The following is a 20,762-nucleotide window of genomic DNA, read 5'->3' on the forward strand; positions in this document are numbered from 1 at the left end:
ATCCTTCTGCCTGCTCCTGCAAAATCTGGTGGTGACAAGAGTTAGATGCAAGTTATCTACTGTCTAGGTACATTTTTGCATGGGAAGCCCTTCTCCTCCACTGTCCGTGCGGATCTTGCTCCACTTAGCTAATCCTCCCAGCTGACAGCACAGTAACAGAGGAGGCTGTTTCTTCCGGCTGAGAGTCAAGAACATTTTGTAACATAGACCTGGCCTTAGGCACGTGTTGCTGTTGAGTCACAATGGTTTTCTTGCAACCCTGAAGGTCGAAAATACACTTATTTTTGTAAAAAACTCTTGTTTCTCCCCAGTAAAAGCTGAGAGTCTGACGTTATCACATGACTCCAGGAGCCTGATGTTGAGAGTCAAGCCTACAACCCTCAGGCCTTTAATCTGGCCCAGATTTTACCTCCTACTGTAATCACAAGAAATGCTATCAAAATATATGTTCAACAGATATGAAATCAAATGTTTCTGTAAGTTTCTAATAATCCGGAACGAAATACTGACTTTTGAATGCAAGGATCTCAAATCATATCATTATTTTCCTATCATTATTTTACTAACCAGCTGTTGTACTCTATGAGAGAGAATGTGATGTAGACATTCAGACTCAATGTTCCTTGTAGAAAACCTGAGTAGATTTTCTAATCTAGAGGAAAGCTGCATTTTGTATTGTTTATTAGGAATAAACAAAATAGGTAGGGAAGCTTTTTTTTTTTTTTTAAGGTGCATTGCAAAATCTTAACTTTTTAGCTTCTTCAGAAAGTGTGTTGACATGGTTGCAAGAAGAAAAGTTGTGTTAAAACACAACACATTAGCCGCTTTTTTAAAAAAAAATTTATTTGCAACAACGGCTCCAAGCAGTTCACTACAGCAGCTTACTCCTTGCAGTTTAGCAAGGAGGTCAAAAGCCCGAACCACCCCCGAAGTGCTGGGAAATCAATCACACCCCATTACATCAGCCAGGCAGCATGTGCTATCGATAAGGAACGCCCGCTGGCTCCGCTCTGGGAACGACCAACATTATCGCTCTTGAACGCCCACGCTGGGGGGGGGGGGAGTATTAATTGTAACTCGATTTTACCGTTCGCTTAATTCCTGTCCCCCCCCTTCCCTTCCCGAGCGATACTCTCGATGTTACACCCCGCTCCCCTCGCCAGCCCCGCAGCCTTCGCCTCGGAGGCGCCTCCCGGAAAAGCGGGCGGGCAACGCCCGAGGAAGGCGCCCATGGCCCCTCAGGACCCCGCGCCGCCCGCCCGCCCCGCGGCCACCGTCACCTGGCGGAGGAGCGGCCGCCGCCTTTGTGCCGCCGCCGCTCAGTGGCGGAAACTAGTCCCGTCCCTCGCGGTCCGGTGTTGCTCCGCAGGCCGCATCGCAGCCGGCGGCGGAGGGGCGAAGGGCGGCAAGTAGTCCCGCTGGAATGCAACAGCGGCGGCCGCCTCCCCGCCCGCCTATGTCCCCTTCACCCTGCCCTCGGGTGGACACCTCGGAGAGCGCCGCGACCCCGCCCGCGCTCTCCCTCGCCAGCAACCCCGGTCCCGCCGGGGTGCAGCCCCCGCCGGGCTTTTGTCAGCCGCGGGGCGGCCGGGCGCGCGCGCGCGCGCGCGTGTGTGTGTGTGTGTGTGCAGGCTGCGCGCGCGTGCCCGCTCCCGCCCCTCCGCCCGCCCCCCCCGTGACGGGAGAGGTGCCGGGGGGGGCGGGCGCTGCTCCGGGAGCCGTCCGGGCGCGGCGCGGGGAGGCGGAGGCGAGGCCGCCAGAGGAGGAGGAGGAGGAGGAGGAGGACTGTATCCCTGCGCCTGTGCGCGCCCGGGGGAGGCGGAGGCCGGGCAAGCGAGCGGAGGGGTGGATGGGGGCACGGCCGCGGCGGTTGCGGTGAGAAGCGGCCGGCATGGAGGACAGCGCCCGCTGCCGCGGCGGCGCGGCGGAGCTGGTGGCCTGCTAGGGACCGGCGAGGGGGGAATCTCCGCGGCCGCCCTTCCCCGCCTTCTCTTCTCCCCCCCCCGCCCGCCCCGCTCCCTTCCCTGCCACCTCCCCCGCCCGCCTGGAAGCATGAACTGGCAGCGGAGGTGCTGCTCCTCGCCGCCGCCTCCCCGCCGGTGAGAGCGAGGAGGGAAGGAAGATGGGGGCCGTCCTGCGCAGCCTACTTGCCTGCAGTTTTTGTTCCCTGATGAGAGGTGAGCGGGGCGGTGGCGGGGGGCGGGGGGGGGGAGAGGCAAAAGTTGCAGGGTTGGTGGCGAGGGGCCATGTTTGGGCGTGCGGGAGGGGAGAGGCCTGGCTGCCGGCGGGGCGCGGGGCCCGGCGCGGGGGCAGCGCTCTCGCCCGGCGGCCGCCACGGGCCTCCCTGGCTCCCGAGCAACTTCCCCGGGCGGCCCGGCGGCCCGAGCCGCGCTTGGGAGCAGCCCGCCCTGCCAGCGGCCACCGGCCGCTTCTCTCACCGCCCCATTGTTGTTTCTAAGTTTGTTTGGGTTTTTTATTTTTTTTTTTTGGTAAAGCCCCCCAAATCAGCACACGCACCCCCATCTCTGCGCACCCCCTGAGTGGGCGGCCCGCAGCTCCCGGCCCCTCGGTGTCAGGCTGATTCCGCTGTTGCTGTCGCCAGGCTCTTCTCCTTTCCCCCCCCGCCCCGAGAGCGGGGGTTTTATCCCGCCGGGTGTTGGGGGAAGCGTGGAGCTTCACGTATTCACCGTGGGGGGGACTTGGAAAGTGTTTTCACTTCACGGGTGTTTTCACTGCAAAGCCTCCTCGCAGCGAAGGGAGCGTGCGGAGCTGGCGAGAGGAGGAATGAATGCGCCTCTCAGCTGTGTGCTGGCTCTGCGCTGGGACTTGGGAGAAGTTTGTGTTTCGTCGCCACGAATGTTCATACAGCTTTAAATCAGCAGGCGAGTGCCTTACAAGGGGATGTCATTTAAAGTAGCCGAGAATTTTTATTCCACTTCCCCTCTCCAATAAAATTTCTAGTCTTATAGGGCACAACTGGTAAGAAAACTGAGTTGTTTGGGTTTTTTTTTTTTAATGCTGTAAACTTTAATACGGTAACTATTTCTCTGTGTTCAGTCTTTCTGGGAAGAAATCACCTGTGGTGTGGGCATCCATCATTTGCTGTTTACTGGTATTTTTTCGTGCTAGCCGGAAGAAGAGATTAATTGCTAACAGTTAATCAACCACACTTAGATTTAGAAAATTCATCAACACTAGTGTGTTTTGATGAAAGCTAAAGTAAAGGTAGTTTAGGTTGAAGTAACTGCGCAGTCTCCAGTTGCTCAGTGCTCTGCAAAACAAAAATTTTCCTCTCCATACCCCTCCTTATTTTTTTCTATGCATCTGTTTGCCATATTGTATCCTGTTTGCAAAGATACAAGTATACTTATTTAAATGAGCTGCTTACATTTTGTACTCCTATTGTGGCGGTTAAACCCCAGTTTTCAAAAGTTAAGTTGAGTCTAGAGTACAGAGAGAAACTTTCCCAATTAGTTCATTTTATTAAGTAACAATCGTACCCGTTCTTAATAAACCATTTGTTTGTCTCTAACTTACTGTTCAACCTAGTTCAAATGACAGCACAGAAATTGCTGTCATATGTAATGTCACATAGTATTGTCACTGTAATTTCTTCAAATATCAAAATGGTGATGTGTGCTTTTGCAAATTTTTATATACTTGATGACGCTTAATAAGACACTTTGGAGAAACATTCAGTTTATAAGCCATCCAGACTGTCATTTTGTTTCTTGTCTCTCATCTTTTTCTACTGCCAAGGACATTTGTATCCAAACAGAGTTTTTGTTTCTTCTGTGTTCATGGTCTCCTACTGTTTGATCACCTACCTGAAGTCATAATCTTCTGTTTGTGACATAGTAGTAATTTTCCTACTGGCTAATTGTTACCTTAGATAAACAGCAGGAACAGCTGAACTCTGAAGAGACAAAAATGGAATTTTAATGCATGCGTCCTCTCTAATAAACAACATCTATGCAAGTAGAATTGGTTTCAATAAGATGTGTTGAGTTCAGAAGAGGTGTCAGCAGTTCCTTAATGTGGCAGAGTCAGTGCCAGCTTGAGTATGAATAAGTTTATACACGAAAGTAATGAAGTTCACTATTAGGTTTGTGAATTCACTGCTGTGAAGGATGCCAAGCCAACAGTGCTTGAGACTGAAACTCAGAAAATGTAATAGTGTGTATTTGTGGATGGCAGCATCCTCTTTGCTTGCAGAGCTAGCCTCCCTGTTCTGTTGACTTAGAAAAAAGCAAATGAACAGAGGTTTACAACAACTGATCTGTGATCATTAGTCTGAGGAATCTATGGTAGACTTGATTACCGGTCTGGAAAGGAATAAAATTGGTAACCTGGAAATGCAGTGCCCTGTGAACTGTTAAGGACGTGAAGAAGTACCAGGCTGTTACTAGCCAGAAATGGATGGACAGGGCAAGGCACCTGTCTTTCGAAGTCGTCCAAAGGACTGTGACAGGCCAGATCCTACTGACATTTTCAGGGCAGGTATTTGGATTTCTAAGAGGCAAGAGGTTACTGTCAAGACAGCTTGCTGTGGAGGTTCTGTGGTTTGGGGTTGTGGTTTTTTTTCAGATTCTGACTGATGAAAGAAAGGAGTCGCTTTCTTGGAACCTCCTGACCCTCATCACAGTCCAGTCTCTGTTCTAAATACTTGGGTTGCTTTGCTGGTGGCTTCTTCAAAAGAGTCCACTTCCTTGTACTATAGGGAGAGGTGTATGTTATTGCCGAGTGGCACCAGAAATGCAGTTGTTACTAAAGCTTTGTTGTGTACTCCTGCTTCTGGGTGAGCCAGTGGCCCTGCCATACCCGGGAGCACGCTCGGCTCTTCTCCCAGTTCTCCCGCTGGGTGCCCCTCATGCTTCAGCTGGCTTGCTTGAGAGAGGTTTCATTAGTAAACTACACTTGGTTGGTGGAATTCTTTGCTGCCACCCACTTCTTCAATGGCCTATGATTGGCAATTGTTGCCAGTGAAGGAGAATTTATGTTGGTAAAGAATTTCCCACAGATGGACTTTTGCTGGTAAGTGACATAAGTTGCTTAGAAAGACTTGGGAGGTTGCAACTGTCTTGCAGACTTCAGGGATGGTCTGTTCACATTCATATAAAGCAGTTAATGTTGCTTGCTTAAAAGTTGAGTCCTTGAACCTAGACGGTGTGGCTCACCAAGGGTGACTGTTGCTGTGTGTACATGAGGTTTAGGATGAGCACGCAGTGAGTACTTCCACTTCTGCTGTGCCGAATGCTTTGTAGTGATGGCTCTTCCAGAGGGTCATTGCTCTTAGGTGAGAGACGTACAGTCTCTAATAATAACCTTTAGTTTTTCAAGTTATACCTCACTTGTTTAGTTTCAGAGTGTACTGCTTGCAGAGTTACAGAATACGCAGCACTCTAAACAAAGAAACTGTGTCATTGTTTTGTGGTAATTGTCCAAAGCTTGGAAGGGGAAAGCCATTGCATATCTAATGGAATGTACATATGTGTTGGGTATTGGCACCCAACTTTTTTCCTATTTATATATTTGGCAGGCAAGCTGACATAGAGAACCTTCATTAAGATCTCCAGATATTCTTGTAGTTTATAAATATTTATGGCAAGAGATTGCCAATGTTAACAGGCTTGCTCTTTGCTCCATGTGGACAGAACTTGGTCTGAAGATGGTCATGCAAGTAGAAATGAGCTTGTAGTTGTTTCTTCTTTTTTCCTTATGTTCTCCTGTGAGACAGTTATGAAAACAGGGTGGGTTTTTTTTGTCTTCTGGTGATTCTCTTGCTACAGACCTTCCTATTTCAATGTAATTGGCACAGTATCCTGCCAGTTTTGAAATGGAGTCAAACATACCAGTCTATAATAGGACAGGAATACTGCAATACCTTTTCCCATTTGATTTATAATACAGTTTTAAGAAAATACTATTTAAAAGGTTGGTTGAAAGAAGCGATGGTTTAGTTAGTAATACTTTACTTCCTTTGCAAAATGTTATAAACTGTTTGGAGAAAGAGCATGTCAGTTTAAAAGATGGAATGCTTTCTGAGCTTCATTATTTATACAGAGAGAACAATAAGAAAATGTTTTTAATATAAACAGATATAGAAAATGGCAACATTCGTACAGATTTTTTTTTTAGTATCTTGTTACAGGATCACATTACCTAAATAGAATTACTCCCTTGTGATATAATCAATGTGGCAGAAATGGGATTATAGTTTTAATTCTGTTTATGAGGGCCATGTGTGAGCTCTTGAAGACAGATTTGAAAAGTAATCATATTTGAGACAGAAGATCTTAATCAACTGCTATGTAATTTTTCTTAATCAAAAATCATTTGTTTTCCTTCTTTATGATACCAAAATGTTATTTTCTCCTTTATATTTTTCCTCTTACTCCTCCCCCCCTCGCCCCCAACTTTTTCCCAGAGAAAAAACAGTTCACATGTTGGGGTTTTTTTGTTTGTTATTTTTTTGAAACCGCTTATGCCTCCGGAACTCCTCAATAATAAGCATTCTCCCCTGCCCATTGTCAAAGAGTTCAGACTTCCGTAAGGTGGCCAATGTGTTTGCTTAAATTCTAGAAATTAAGAGTATATAGAAGGTAACCGAAACGTCAGGTGTCATAGCATTTCATACGTTTTTCCTTTGTTGTTCTGTCAAAGCAGTGAGTAAAGCTCTTGCTTGTACTTACTAGTGTTAATTAAAATGTTAACACTTTGGAAATCTAAGAATCCTCTGGTCCACAGGTGGATTAATAGAGTAGGAATATTAAGAATAATAGAAGAGTAGGAATTTGTAAACTTTGTAGTGACTCTTTTGGAAAATGCACTAGTGTTCTAATTACTCAGAAACTTAACTGAGGCTCAACAGTTAGCCTTTGCCCTGTTGGTAATAGGAAATTCACAAGGAAAATAATTCCAAGTTGGATAGTTCTGTGTTTATGGGTTTGTTTGGTTTTATTTTTGGATTACCAGAAATGAGTCATATTCAACATGAAAAAGACCAGATTGTTCACCTTTTTCAAGGGAGACTGCATGTGTGTGTTTTTGTTTGTTTGGGTGTTTTGTTTGTTTGTTGTTCATGTGTCACTACATCTAACTTAAGCCTGTTGCAGATTTGACATTTGTAGTGCATGTGAGTGTTTTTGAGAGTTAAAAAAATAAAAGAAATCACATAGGTTCAACTGTGTTTAAAAAAAAATATCCAATGTGCAATAATTTTCAAAAAGCTTGACGTTTATGCACATCTTTCCTTATCCTCTAGAAACAGTCCCTAACTGTTCATTTGAACTGGAATTGTTATTTATTATATTAATCTGTAGTAAAATTAATAGGCTTAAGAATTTGACTGTTTAAAGCATAATTTCATTTGGAAAACTTTTTTCCTTTGCTTGATGGCAAGTTGTTTTAAACTTGCACTGTATTTTCTTTCCATTTTCTTATAAAATTTTCTAGTTCAGCATGAGTCCTGCATATTTTTTCAAAATTGTTGATGCTGTCTTGTCTTGAAGTATTTTACCTGCATGAGAAACAAAAGCTGTGAAATTGTTTTACTAGTTGGAGGTGTGACTTCTTCTCAGTATTTGTTATGATGGATGAACTGACAAAAATGCCATTCACTGAGCTTGGTCTGGAAAGTATGCCACAAAGAAACCGTTGGATAGCTGATATGTTTTGTTGAAGAATTGTGGAGAAGTGGGGATGAAAATATGATAAGCCTTCAAGGCAGTACTGCTGCTCTCCACACTCTTTCTGTCCCAAATCAGTTCTACCATCATGTCCCAGCTGAAGGCTGTCACTTTTGTGGTGTACATGTTAGTGCTGGCAACTTTTTCCGTTTTGTGGGTCATTCTGTCCTCCAGTTGGGGTCTTCTGTGCTAAATTCTGTGTTCACGCTTTACAGCAACTTCCTGATAGTGCTTCCAAAATCTAAACAAACAAAAAGCCCCAGCCACAAAACATAATGTATAAATTTAAAAGTTGTTTTGTTTTTTACCTGATGAGACAAACTGATAGACTTAGGAAATATTTTTTCAAGTACTAGACATGCCAGCTCAGATTGCTGAAAGTCATCTAAGAGTGGCTCAATGCCTGAACTTATTGTCAATGTGGAAAAGGGCTTTGCTGGTTTAAAGGTAAACCAGTGTGTTGCTGCTCAGGGTGTGGATTTTTTTGGTCCATGTGGAACTATTAGCAATCTGTGTGAGACTCCTTGGCTGGGGCTATTCCCACACGGCGTCTGCCAGTATAACTAGGGTCCTTCAGCTGTGGAGGCAAGTGGTGACTGAGGGCAAGCACTCCCAGGCCACTCTTGACTGGATGTGCACCCTCAAACACGTGTGCTGTCCAGGCTGGAGCACCTCATGAGCTGTGTTTACTCCAGACTAGGAACAAACTTTGGAGCATTCCTGTCTCAGCTTGCCAGGGTGTACAAGATGTATCTCGCAGCCTTTAGCCTTCCCGGGCTTTGGGAAATGGGCTGTCTCTGTCATGGCATCATGTTGTGCCTCAGTGCTCCAATTCAGTGGAGGGACTTAAGCAATGCGCAGTCTTTCAACAGCTTCCTGAGGAATATGATATAGAGATAGAGGCTTTTGTTTTGTTTTCTTACTGTTAGATGCTCTGTAGGAAATGGTGATGCCAGAAGGTGTGAACGGTAGCATTTTGTTTCTGAGTGATCAGGTCATCTCATCTGTCATCATGGCTTCAAGTTTGGATTGGGAAATATCATCTCTGTTCAAATGTGGGACTCTAACTGGTGCAGTATAGCAAAGCAAGATCTCTTTATCTGCACAAGCAAAGGTGTGTGCTCAAGAGAACTGTCAGAAACATCCCTTGCAGACAGGAGATGCTTTGCAGCAGTCTACATGCATACTAACTTTTTCATTAAACAGATTGTGTCGATTTAAGCATGGGTGTTGCCAGTAAGACTAGGGAAGTATTGCCAATGTGCAACTGGAACTGGAATGACTTCATCTGCAGCACTGTTTGTTATTCTGACAGCTCTTTGAGAAACTGGGAGAGTGTTGAAGGAAGGTTATGAGGACACCTGAGGAAATGGAAAGTGTAATGTTGACATTCTGCAGACATTAATATGGATCATGATACTACTTGGTCACACATCCCTTTGAGCCTTCGTGCCTTCCCGAGTCTGCTGCTGGCCCAGGAAAGTGTACTGCACTGCTGCCAGGTCACCTTGATGTTCTGGCCACTTTGTGGCTCTGTCTTGTAAGCAGCAGGGTAATGGAAGAAGGTGGTAGTGTTATATGGCAATGTAGCTGCAAGCAGATGCCTGACTAGGGAGCATAGCGCTCTGCTTATCATAGGCTGTTGTCAGCAAGATAGATTCAGCATATTAAGTTACAAAGATGTCAACTGCCAGTCAAAGTGGTGTGTTTTATCTCTATGAGAGTGCAGTGGAAAGAAATTCAGAGTAGGAGGATCAATGTTATGGGAAGATGAGCTGAGTCACCTTTCCCTTGCTGAGACAGTGAATCAGTGTGACTATACTACCTAACACTGAGAAGAGACATGCTGTGATAATTTGGAAATCATCAACTGCTGGCTCCGTGGCTCTGTTGCCAACAGGTTGATTTGACAGGTCATGCTTGCCATTTAGGAAGTTTGCCTGTGATATGCTGGAGTATTTGGTGTACTTCAGTCATGTGTGCTTTTGCTATGTTCTGCCAGGTCTGTTGGCTTTTTATGCCTGGACCTGGTATTTTTATCCTTCTCTGCACTCTGTTTTTTTCCTCCTCTCATTCTGTTGCCTCCATCCATCTAGCACTTTAGTAAGAGAAGTTTTTTGCTGTTATTCAGCAGGCTAAAGGGTGACTTATTGCCTTTGTACCAGCTGGTCTTGCAGGATGTCTTGCTCTCCAAAGTTCCTGTCTGGCCAAAGGCCTGCAAAACTAACAGTAGAAGCTTGGTGTGGAATCCAAGTGCCATTGTTGCTGCTTGGTGTCTTTGGTTTTGCACTGGTATTGTTACCAATCTCATTCACTGGCAAGCCTGACTGTTCCTGTGATCTTTTGAGATACCATCTGAACAGCCCTTGGATGGCTTTAGCTTGTGGAATACACTTTAGGATAGCTGAAAAGAGGAGAAAAGGTCCCTTCTGACAAGCTTGGGCTGCCGCATGCTTATTTACTAAAGTCCTGGTTGCCTTCTGTGTCCTGCAAGTATATTTGTGAGAACAAGGAGGTTCAGAGAGAAGAGAGCATCTCTGTTCACAGTGAAGGTAGGATGGGAGCCACTGATAAGTCAGCTCATTAGTTTTCTTAAAAAAAAAGTGTGAAATTGTGAATTGCATGGAATAAACCAGGAAGGGTGCTGTGCTGGAGCACTTGGTGGAAAATCCTGGCCTGCTGCTTGCTGTGCTGAAACTCTTATGTATTTCTTCATGATTTTTTTTGAAAATATGAACCATCTCTGTATAAGTTACTTGAGGCTGGGCCCCTGCTTTTTGAGGAAGTTTATTTACATTTGCAACTTGCCTCTCTTCTGATTTGACACAAATCTCCCAGGCTTTTATTCCCAGTGCTGCCTCAACCTTTTCCTTCTTGTTCCCCCAAACTGAGCAGCAAAACTCAAAACATTGACAGATAACAAAGATACAGAATACCTTATAAGCATAAGCAATGATGAAGAAATTTGAAACATGGGGAGTGAAGGGAAGGTCCTCGCAACTGACTGTGCCAGAAGCCTTGTGTCTGTTCAGAGAGTTTTTCTTATGTTGGCTCTTTGTGGGACATCTTGGGAATGGGGATGGTTGTCTTTGTGTATAGGATGGTTTTGAGGAGGTTGAATTTAATGCTCTTTGGTTATCTATACCCATTTATCTGTTTTTCCTTCTCTTGTGGGCTGAATGTACGTGCATGTCATTCTGTCAAGGCGTCTGGCTAATCTTTCATGCTTACTGTGCGTCATCCATGTCAGAGTGTATTTGTTTGGGATATCTCATCACTGCATCTCCTCTTTTCCAGTCCTCATGTTTGCCATCCTTGTGGCAGTGTGCTTGGCAGTATCAATTCATCTTTAGATGCTCAGAGTTCTTCAGCAAGATTTTTAAAAGACAAGGAGTTTTCTCTTCCCAGCTCAAGGATGTCTTCCAGTGTAACAATCCATTCTTGCTGTGGACTCCTGCATGAATGTTTCTTTCCCCAGTGTGAGCTGTTTCCCAGTATTACTGGCTGGGCCACACAGAGATTCTGGGGCAGGCTGCCACAACTTACGGTGTCCGCCTCTAGTCTGGTGGATCCTGTTCCTAAATTGGAGGTTCATAAGCAATTGGTTCAACTAATTTGTCAAAGCTGATGCAGTCCTCCCTTTCCCTGGTGTGCTAGTACTTATGTTTATCTGATTTTGTACTGAACTGGTTCTGGATGATGGCTGGCTAAAAACCACTTTTTGGCAGGTGGCAGGAGAGCATGGTAGCCTTCTGCTGGTTTAGTTCCCTGCATTGTCTCGCTGTGGTATGGGACAAGTGCTAGCGCCAACACAAAAGAGAGATCAGAAACTAGCAGCTGAAAGTGGAGCCAAGAAGAAAGGATGTGGCTGCAGTAGCATCTTGAGCAGATCTAGCCAGCTGTCAGAGAAAGTGGAGAGAGCTGCTCCCCCTTCCAACTCCCTGCCGCTTGCCTTCTGTTAGTTTTGGAGTTCGCTGCACCACTTGAGTGGATTCAACTCATGAACCCAGTCAAACCTCTCACTGACGTAATGATTTGAATTGGCTTGGGGAGGGGCCCTTAATTAAGTGAGGGGGTAGAACAGCATTGCTTGGGGTTGGGAATGAGAAAAAAAGGCTTTGGGGAAAATGAGACTATGCTAATTGCTTTAACAAAGCTAAATTCCGCATCAGTGAAAGAGAATGAGCATGCTGAAAGTAACACTGACCTTGTGGCACCCAGAGGTGTCACAGGATCCTTGAAAGTGGAAAGGGAGCAAGTGGAAACTCAGGGAAAAGGCCTCTGGACTAGTTAAAGGAAAGTGGGACTAATACTGGCAGTTTAAAGTAACCACTTAAACACCAAAAAACATGAAAAACATTTTTAGCTGGTAAAGTGATATTTTTATGTTGGTTCATCACTTCGCATCCTGTGGGCTGCAGCATTTTTAAGCCACAAGTCAGATGTACAAAGCACAACTTAAGCAAACAAGTGTTAGGGAAACCAGACTTAAGTACCTTGGGGATTAGCAACTTTCAGTATGCTGGGGAGAGACACAAGAGCTGTAGCCAAAAGAAATACTTGGTACAAGAACTGAAGTTCACTGGTGAGGAGAAGGATTCTAATGGGGAATTCTAGTTGTAGAGGTGGGGCGAAAAAGGCAGTGGCTGGATTTTAATATTGAATGTGGTAAGCTTAGGGAAGATGTTATGTGTCAGAGTTAAGCAGTCAGGCTCAGTGACCCACTATTAGCAAGAGTGTCTTATAATTTAAATTATTTTTGTTGCAGTTCAAATGTGTTAAACTTCAGTTTTTGTAACTTTTGTGTTCCCTAAGCAAATGTTTGTTCTTGGTGGTGGATGCAAAAAAGCTTATTTTATATGTAAGCATAGCTTTTAATTCTGTATTGGGTACTTTATTTAGAAGAATAAACTACATGTAGACCTCTCTGGTGATGGAGGACATGGTAATATTCATTAGCGTTTCAATTGTTGATTTCTAAGATGAGTGTTTTTTCTTTTACTTCTAAAGCTCTCTACTTCAATGTATTATAGTTTGTTGCAGTTAAAGTATGTATTTTTATCATGTCTGTAGAAAGGGAAGTAGAAACATATATAAAGAGTTCAGCTTTGATTACTTAAAAATTATCTGAGTTGTATCTCTTTGCCCCATTATAACTTAAACTGCAAAATAGTTGCCTAGGTTTGAAAGGAGTTTCTCTTGGACTCCTTCCCTTAGGCTATTAATATAGTTCATAGCTGTATGATTCAAGAAAGCAGTCTTTTCAGTGTCCTGTGCCTCTTTTAAAGTGAGTTATATGGGGCAGGATGGGATCTTCCGCCACAATTTTCTTTTTAGTGTTGCTGTTTGAGTCAAGTAAATGGCAAAGATTATACTAGGTACTTGTGCTGCCAACTTCAGTAATTGGGTGTTATAAGATATTGAAGCCTTCGTGTTTTCTGGGAAGGGTTGGACGAGGTAGGGAAACAAACCTGGTTTTTATTATTTTGGTGATGCATGCTTCTTTCCTGAATGTTGCAACAAATTGGAAAACCTAATTTCCTCGTCTGCCAGCCCTGTGGAATGTGTTACAAGTTGCGGCTTCAAATCAATCCATATGAAACTACACATCCGAAGTGTAGCTGTGTTTCTTCTGAGCCGTCATTCAAATAACTTGCATCATTCATGAAAAAGACTTTTTTTTCAGTCCTTCCTCAGCCAAATCTGAGCTCCAGCAAGGAGTGAATAACCTATACGATGTGGTTGTGTTAGGCTCAGCAGTGCCTTCGGGCCTCGGTGATTACACTTGACATGCCTGGTGTTCCAATTCAGTGCATGCTGTGTGCACGGGTACTCTTGCTCCGTGTTGCACATAATAATGGAACTTGTACTCATTCGTGTATGGATTTACCTTTTTTCAAATGCTGGGCATGCTGTCTTATTAGAGAAAGCTCTGCCAGTTGGCTGCACGCTTTCCTATGGTGCACTAGATGACACTGAGCTGGCTATTAACTAGATTTTTCAGGTTACAATTGTATGCAGACTTTAAAAGGAGACAGTTTTATTGCATATCTGTTTTTTACTACTTTCAGTTTATCAAATACTTTTTTTTTTTTTCTGAAAAATGCACTCATCGTAAGCAACTTGCACTTCAATAAATTCTACTGTAATTCATTTAAAATCTTTAGGGGGCAGGAAATAACGCCTAAATTCAGGTGGGTTTGTGTGTGTGTGTGTGAAAGAAAGTAAAAAGCTTCCAAACACACATTTGGAGGTAGATTAAGGAACATCTTAGTTCCTTCAGCTTCTCCCGATACCCATGTGGTAGTATCTTTGATGAACAGTTCTGTGGTAATGAGGGGAATAGTCTGATCTTGGAAACTAGCTTATGAATTCTCTGAAGTGTGTTTTAGTACTTCTGATTTCAGTGCAAGTTTCTCTTACAAGGAACTGTACATTTTCTGGCAGTGTAGTCCTTGACATTATTCAACTGTGCACGTCTTTGGTTCTATAAATGTAAGCCCTTCAGTTAGGACATACACCCTGCTAGAAGTTTGAAGTGCTCACCTATGCTGATGAAGAAATCTGCAAGATTTTTGTTAAATATGTATGGTGAAAGGTATGCCAATCATAGTATGTATCTAAATGCTGCTGTACAGCTCTGCTGCTACAGTGCCTGATTAAACACAGGGAAAGGTAGAACTTTTTTCCGATAGTGTGTTTAAAAGGGTGCAATTGTCTGCTTTGTGCAACTATAGTTTTTTTACTTAACTTTTTGTTGAAGTAGGACGTTTCATGATATATAGGTTGTGGTTAAGGGCAATTAAAGAACTATGTTACATTCACAAAACTTATCTGTTTTCATGGTTACTACGTTTCATTAGTCACATTGGGTATTATGTATGAAAAATATACAGACCATGCAAACCAATAGAGTAAGTAAATAAGGCATATAAAATAAAGGCTTTGTGTTAGACAACTAATGAGGAGTGGTAGAGCCGAGACGGAAAGAAGTCAGTGTTATCCATTCCTGTATATTTATTTTTCTCCCTACCTCTTCATACCAACGTCAACACTCTAAACCAGCATTCATCTCATGCTGTGCAATGAATTTTGTATTTGTATGTATTATATGTAAAATGTCCGAGATATATAATTTTGGAGAGCATCAACACGGAGGTGGCTTTGATAGCTTGACATGAATTATGCTTTTATAGAAATGGGATGTATATATCTAAATTCTAGCAAAAAAAAAAAGGAATCTTTGCTCAGTTGGGCTAGCACTGAGCACTTAGAAAACTGCTTTATACTCATCTTTCAGATTCTTATTTAAGCATCTTTCTCTATAGAACAGTGTCATTTGGGCACTTCAGACCTCTGTTTTCTTTGTTCTCTCCCTTCTTCTTTAATCTTATTTTAATAATGCACAGCCCAGAATAATGAGCTGCCCATTACTAAGTTACCATCTTGAGTTGTAGCACTGTTGAAAGGCTTTGAGTCAGTGCTTTTTAGTCAAACTTCAAAATGCCTCCCTCCACCTTTTAAAAATATTTTTTAAAAAATTCTTAAATTAGTAGTGGCCTGATGCACCATCATAGTGCAAGTTATAGTTAATATCCGTGGTGTTAATGCATCTGTCTGTCCCCCCACCCCTTATTTCTCCCCTTTAAAGCTGCCCCACTGTTGCTGTACGCGAACCGACGTGATCTGAGACTGGTGGATGCTGCAAACGGGAAGGAGAACGCCACAGTGATTGTGGGTGGCTTAGAGGATGCAGCAGCAGTGGACTTCGTGTTTGTAAAGGGGTTGATATACTGGAGTGACGTAAGTGAAGAAGCCATCAAACGAACAGAATTCAATAAATCTGGGAGTGTACAAAATGTGGTCATTTCTGGACTTCTGTCACCTGATGGGCTGGCATGTGACTGGCTGGGAGAGAAATTATACTGGACAGATTCTGAAACAAATAGGATTGAAGTTTCTAATTTAGACGGATCACTGAGAAAAGTTTTGTTTTGGCAAGAATTGGATCAACCCAGAGCAATTGCCTTAGATCCTGCAAGAGGGTAAGTCTCTGTTAAAACAAAATAATTACAAATATTAATATTTCTGCTACTTCTTGTTTGTTGAATTATTTTAAATAAGCGATGGTACTGTTATCAAAGTTATCCTAAGCCATTTTGCGTTATTGGTTCTCTTTCTATCAGTGTGATTTGAAAAAAAATTGCACTTCTACTCGTTTGGGAAAAACTAAGAATCAATGATGTTTAAAAGAAGTGTTAGAAACTTCTTTTGGCAGTAGTGCAGAAGATGAACAGAAATGGAAAAGTTCTAATGTAAAATCCAATATAATCTGTTTGATAGGCCATCAGCTGCCTGTGGACAGGCTTGTGCCTCTCTGCAGTGTCAAGTAGTGGATTTTTTTGGAAGTTTGTTCATATTTATGCTTGATTGAAACAGCAGAAGAAATAAGAGAAATCAATACACTGTGTTAGAAATTTGATACATGTTTTAGCACTTAACCAGTAAATTTACAGAAGGCTTCTTCTCTACACCCTTCAGGGAACTTTTAAAAAGTCCTGTGTTTTGGCTTAGCCCGTTCCAGAACAGATCTAATTCTTCTTAGCTCTCATTTCAGTCCCTGGGTGTGACTTACAGTAGTATTTTTTTGTTCTGTTCTTGGGACAAGCTATGGTTGCCAGAAATGCTAAATTCAGTGGTGGTTTTGGTGATATTATGTAAATGGCTAGCTTGAGGTTACCCTATAGACAGTCATCTTGGATAAAGTGACTGGTCTCCTGAAGTGAGAGATTAATGGGATATCCTTGATTCTGTGTAATCTTTTGATGTGGTGGTGGTGGTTTTGTTTTGGTTTTTTTTTTTTTGTTTTGGTTTTTTTATTTGTTTGTTTTTTAATCTGTAGGATATATCTTATACTATCTTTTCATAAACAAGCAAGAAAATTAATCTGTTGTACTGCCATTTCACTTTTTTTTTTCCAGTCAGCTTTTTCGGGGAGAAATCAATGCATTGTTTCTTTGGGAAAATGAGGGCTGGTTTAGTTCTTGTATCTTCTTTACCTTATAATTTGTTGAACTTGTGTGTTTTGAGTCTCATCCTCCAAAAGAGAAATTCTTTGTAAAACATGGCTTCTCTCCTAAACTTCATAGAAATTCCATATCTTGAATACTTTCTTCCACAGTTTCAATAAGCCTTTGACAATATATAAACAGGAAAGATGTTTCTTTTGTGTTACTTATTTTTCCAGCTTTGGAAATAACAGAAGGATGGATTTATGCTTTTCCTGTCTCTTTACAACTCATAATTTGGAGCCAATGATAGCATTAGTTTTATTTTATTAGATTCTAAAACCATTTAAGAATGCAAGAAAAATCATAATGCTCATGCCCCTTTCACCCACCATCCCAAAACTGAGAGAGAAAAGGAAGGAAAACACAATCAAAGTGGTTTTGATTTTGCTTGTAGCCAGAGACAGAGATTCTCGTTAGTTAGGAATAATGCACTGTTGTAAAGCCAGTTGGTCTTTTTTAGAAGAGTATTTATTTGTATTTTCTGAATATGTACAGTAATATGCTCAGTGATCAAAACTAGACGATTGTGTACTCTTGCACTCTTTCATAATACTTTACATGAAGAGGAAACTACATGAAATAGATCAAAGGTAAAGTGAACTCATAACTTTTTCCATACTGATGACATGTTAAAGCACTAGGAGTAAACACTTCAGTATGCTTAGATTTAAAACAAACCAAAACAATGCAAAAAACCCAAACACCAACCTTCCCTTCCCCAAAACAAACAAGAAAACCCCTCTATCAAATGTAATGGAAGGACAAAATATTTTTTTCTTCCAAATCTTTGTAGAGGTTGCTTTTTAAGTTGTTATATGAAGGGTATGTTTTAGGAAGGTAATACAGTAATATATCCACTCTCTGTCTTAACCACATTGCAGTTGCAAAAATTACGGTTCTCTTACGCACTTTTATGACAGAAAACCTCTCAGCTTTTAATAAATCTGGTTACATTTCAGAACTTCCTCCAAAGCTTGAAACATAGGTGGAAGGAATGCATCAGCACAGGGATATATATTAAAAAAAAAAATCACCTCCAAACTGGTTTTGTGTGCATGCTTCTTTCACTAATATTTACATTTTTTTAGCCCTGTAAATGTCTTTTGGTTTCACACTGTTGCCTGGCAGACAGTGGTAGGAAAAAGCCATAAAAGGATCTAAGAACAGTTAATAAAATACAAAACTTGGAAAAGCAAAACTCCCCTTATTTTCGTGCAGTCTAATCCATCTCCTATTATGCTTAGTTGATGGTTATTCCAGATACAGTTTTATAAACTCTTGCAGTTCATGAAAAGAAATTATTTAGCAGCAAAAATTATGCTAAGGTTATCATTACCCGCAAGTCCAATTTTCATAAAAAGTTTTTGTCAGGTATAGTTGATCTACATGTCTGTTCTGTGCTCGTGTGTACATGTGTGTGTATTATATGTGTCTATCTTACTGAAAACATGAGAATGCCTACACTGAAATGAAATGTTAAGAATAATATAAGCTAGCACAAATATGTAGTCATGAATAACACATTTTCTTGGCAGTGTCCCGTGTAGAAAAAATTAAATGTTCCACCACCACTCTGGTCTTTTTTGCAACTTGGCTGTTGTAGGATATTCAACAGTTGTTCTGTGAAGGTCATTACTCAGTGCTGTTGTGATAGTTGGGAGGAGTATGATTGGACTCTTTCAGAGCATGTTACAGCAACAGTAGTGGCGATTAAAGAATAACTGGTTTGGGAAGCCTTTGCTACCACTGCCAAAACCATGTGTTAATTGTGTGTGAGGTTACATGCATAACTGAAATACTGGAGTAGAAGTTAGACTTGGTTGAGAAATGCAATATGTTTACTAATGGAAAATGTTTTCTTGGTTGGTAACTGAGACACAGCAGCCAAATCTAATTTTTACTCTGGTATTTTTGTCTAGGAAGCCATCAGAATCTAAAATGTGTAGGCTCCTCTTACTGGCAACCTTCTACAGACGTTTTGATGTTTGAGTTTCACGTTTCTCATGTTCATACACTACAACTTACTTTACTTTTTTCTATTTTAGTTGTCTTGATACTCAAATATTGTGTATGTACCAGGAGGGAGGAGAAAGGGGCCTCGGATGAAAAGGAGGGGAATGGGGTGCTTGTTCAGCTGCCTTTTGAAGTGAGATGGAGAGCTCAGGGCACTTTCAGGAAGGCTTCTCAGTCCTAGTCATCCTTTCTGAAACTGTTTATTCCTGACCTGTGTTAAACATGAGGCCTTCTTAATGAGATCAACAGCTGGGAGTAACACATACTCTGACGCTTCAATGTTGACTGTTTGCCAGGGGAAGACCAGGTGTTAGACCACCAAGTGCAGGAGAGCACCAGATTTAGCAACTGCTCACATGACAGTTGAGCAAGTGGAAAAGAGGTTTTTCTGCTTCAACACTCAAGATAAAAAAAAAAAAGAGGCACATCTATTCAGATTCTTGAGGAAGTACTGCTTGAAAATGCAGTATTGTATATTTGTACTGCTGTTTTCTTGTTATTTTAAAAATTTGTACAACCCTTTTCTCTTCGAGGAAGAGACTTCATTATCATTATTACAGTTCCCCCCAAAAATATCCTTTAGACAACTTGATTAGCTTTCTTCGTAAGAAGGACCATTGAAGTGAACTGGCTTTTCTCAATTCTGGATGTTTTGTTCACCACAAAGGGAATTTTAAGTGCCTTCTAGAAGTGCTAATTGTTTACTTTTCAGAACATGTTTTAAATCATGAGAGTCTATAGAGTTACCTTAATTGTCAAACTCTTGTAAAGCTTTTGGGTTGTGAAGGTTTTCAGTTAATGGAAGTAGAGTACAAAGAGCTACAACACTTTTTATGACAGCTGAAGTTGATTTCTGAATGGAGTACTCTGCATGTTGGGGAAGATCTTCAGATTTAACACATACCCCTACCCCAGCAGACTTTTCTCTTTTCTTTTTTTTCATGTAAAACCTTTGCAGGGAATACATATACTTTCTTTCTTTATGGACCTACTTATTTTCTTTTCTTTGAAAGTTGGTAACTTGCTTCTGAGCATGTCAAGCACAAAAGCAATTGTAGTATAGGCCTTACATCTGCACATCATAAGAAAAGATTCATGGGAACTAGTAGTGTTTGTTGCTGAGTTGTGAATGTTGTACAACAATATAAAGTATCCTGGTTTTGTCTGGGATAGAGTTAACTTTCTTCCTAGTCGGGGGTATGCTGCTGTGTTTTGGATTTAGAGTAATAATAATGTGATAATACGCTAATGTTTTAGTTGTTGCTAAGCAGTCAAGGACTCTTCAGCTTCTCATACTGGCCTGCCAAGGAGAAGGCAGGGAGTGCCCAAGGAGCTGGGAGGGGACACAGCCACGACAGCTGACCCAAACTGGCCAAAGAGATACTCCATACCATGTCGTGTCATGCTCAGGATATAAACTTGGGGGAAGCTGACCAAGGGCATAGTCGTTGCTTGGGGACAGGATGGGCACGGGTCAGAGGGTGGTGAGCAATTGCGTTGTGCATCACTAGTTTTGTATATTCTTTTATTATTCTCTCTGCCTCTGCTATCCTATTAAACTGTCTTTATCTCAACCCATGAGGTTTTTTTCCAGTTCTCTCCCACATCTTACTTTGTTGGGGTGGAGAGGGAATAGATGAGCAAGTGTTTGTGTGATGCTTGGTTGCCAGCTTTGGTTAAACCATGTCATAAGGGAAGGAAAGTGAACAGTTCTAGTAACAGTTAAAGTATCTTTGATTTCAGAAAAAAAAAATTAAAAGTGAAAAAAAATCAGAATTTTATTTGTGAATTCACCTGTTTAGTGAGGAGTTTTTTGTCTGCATGCAAGTTAGTATTATATAAAATGGCACCTTACATGTAAATTCCCCAAATGATGCAAATAACTGAAGACTTTGCTTCATAGCTTCTCTTGCTTGATGCCACCTCTCCCTTGAGCAGATTGCTTCTGACTGAAAATCTTTTTCCTGCTCCACTGCTGATACTAACCTAT

At 42.0% G+C, this 20,762-nt stretch overlaps 1 protein-coding gene across 2 annotated transcripts in view; it reads left to right on the top strand.

The window, feature by feature from the left end:
* The first annotated feature begins 1,779 nt into the window (after positions 1-1,779).
* LRP6 (LDL receptor related protein 6) overlaps positions 1,780-20,762 on the top strand; it is a 124,003-nt gene continuing 105,020 nt past the window's right edge. For both annotated transcript variants that reach the window (XM_065632091.1, XM_065632099.1), the window contains exons 1-2: positions 1,780-2,177; positions 15,340-15,733. In XM_065632091.1, the coding sequence (XP_065488163.1) occupies positions 2,123-2,177; positions 15,340-15,733 (449 nt within the window). In that variant the 5' untranslated portion in view covers positions 1,780-2,122. The remainder of the gene's footprint in view (positions 2,178-15,339; positions 15,734-20,762) is intronic.

This window comes from Caloenas nicobarica, chromosome 1 (genome assembly GCF_036013445.1).
Source record: "Caloenas nicobarica isolate bCalNic1 chromosome 1, bCalNic1.hap1, whole genome shotgun sequence".
Lineage (NCBI taxonomy): Eukaryota > Metazoa > Chordata > Aves > Columbiformes > Columbidae > Caloenas > Caloenas nicobarica.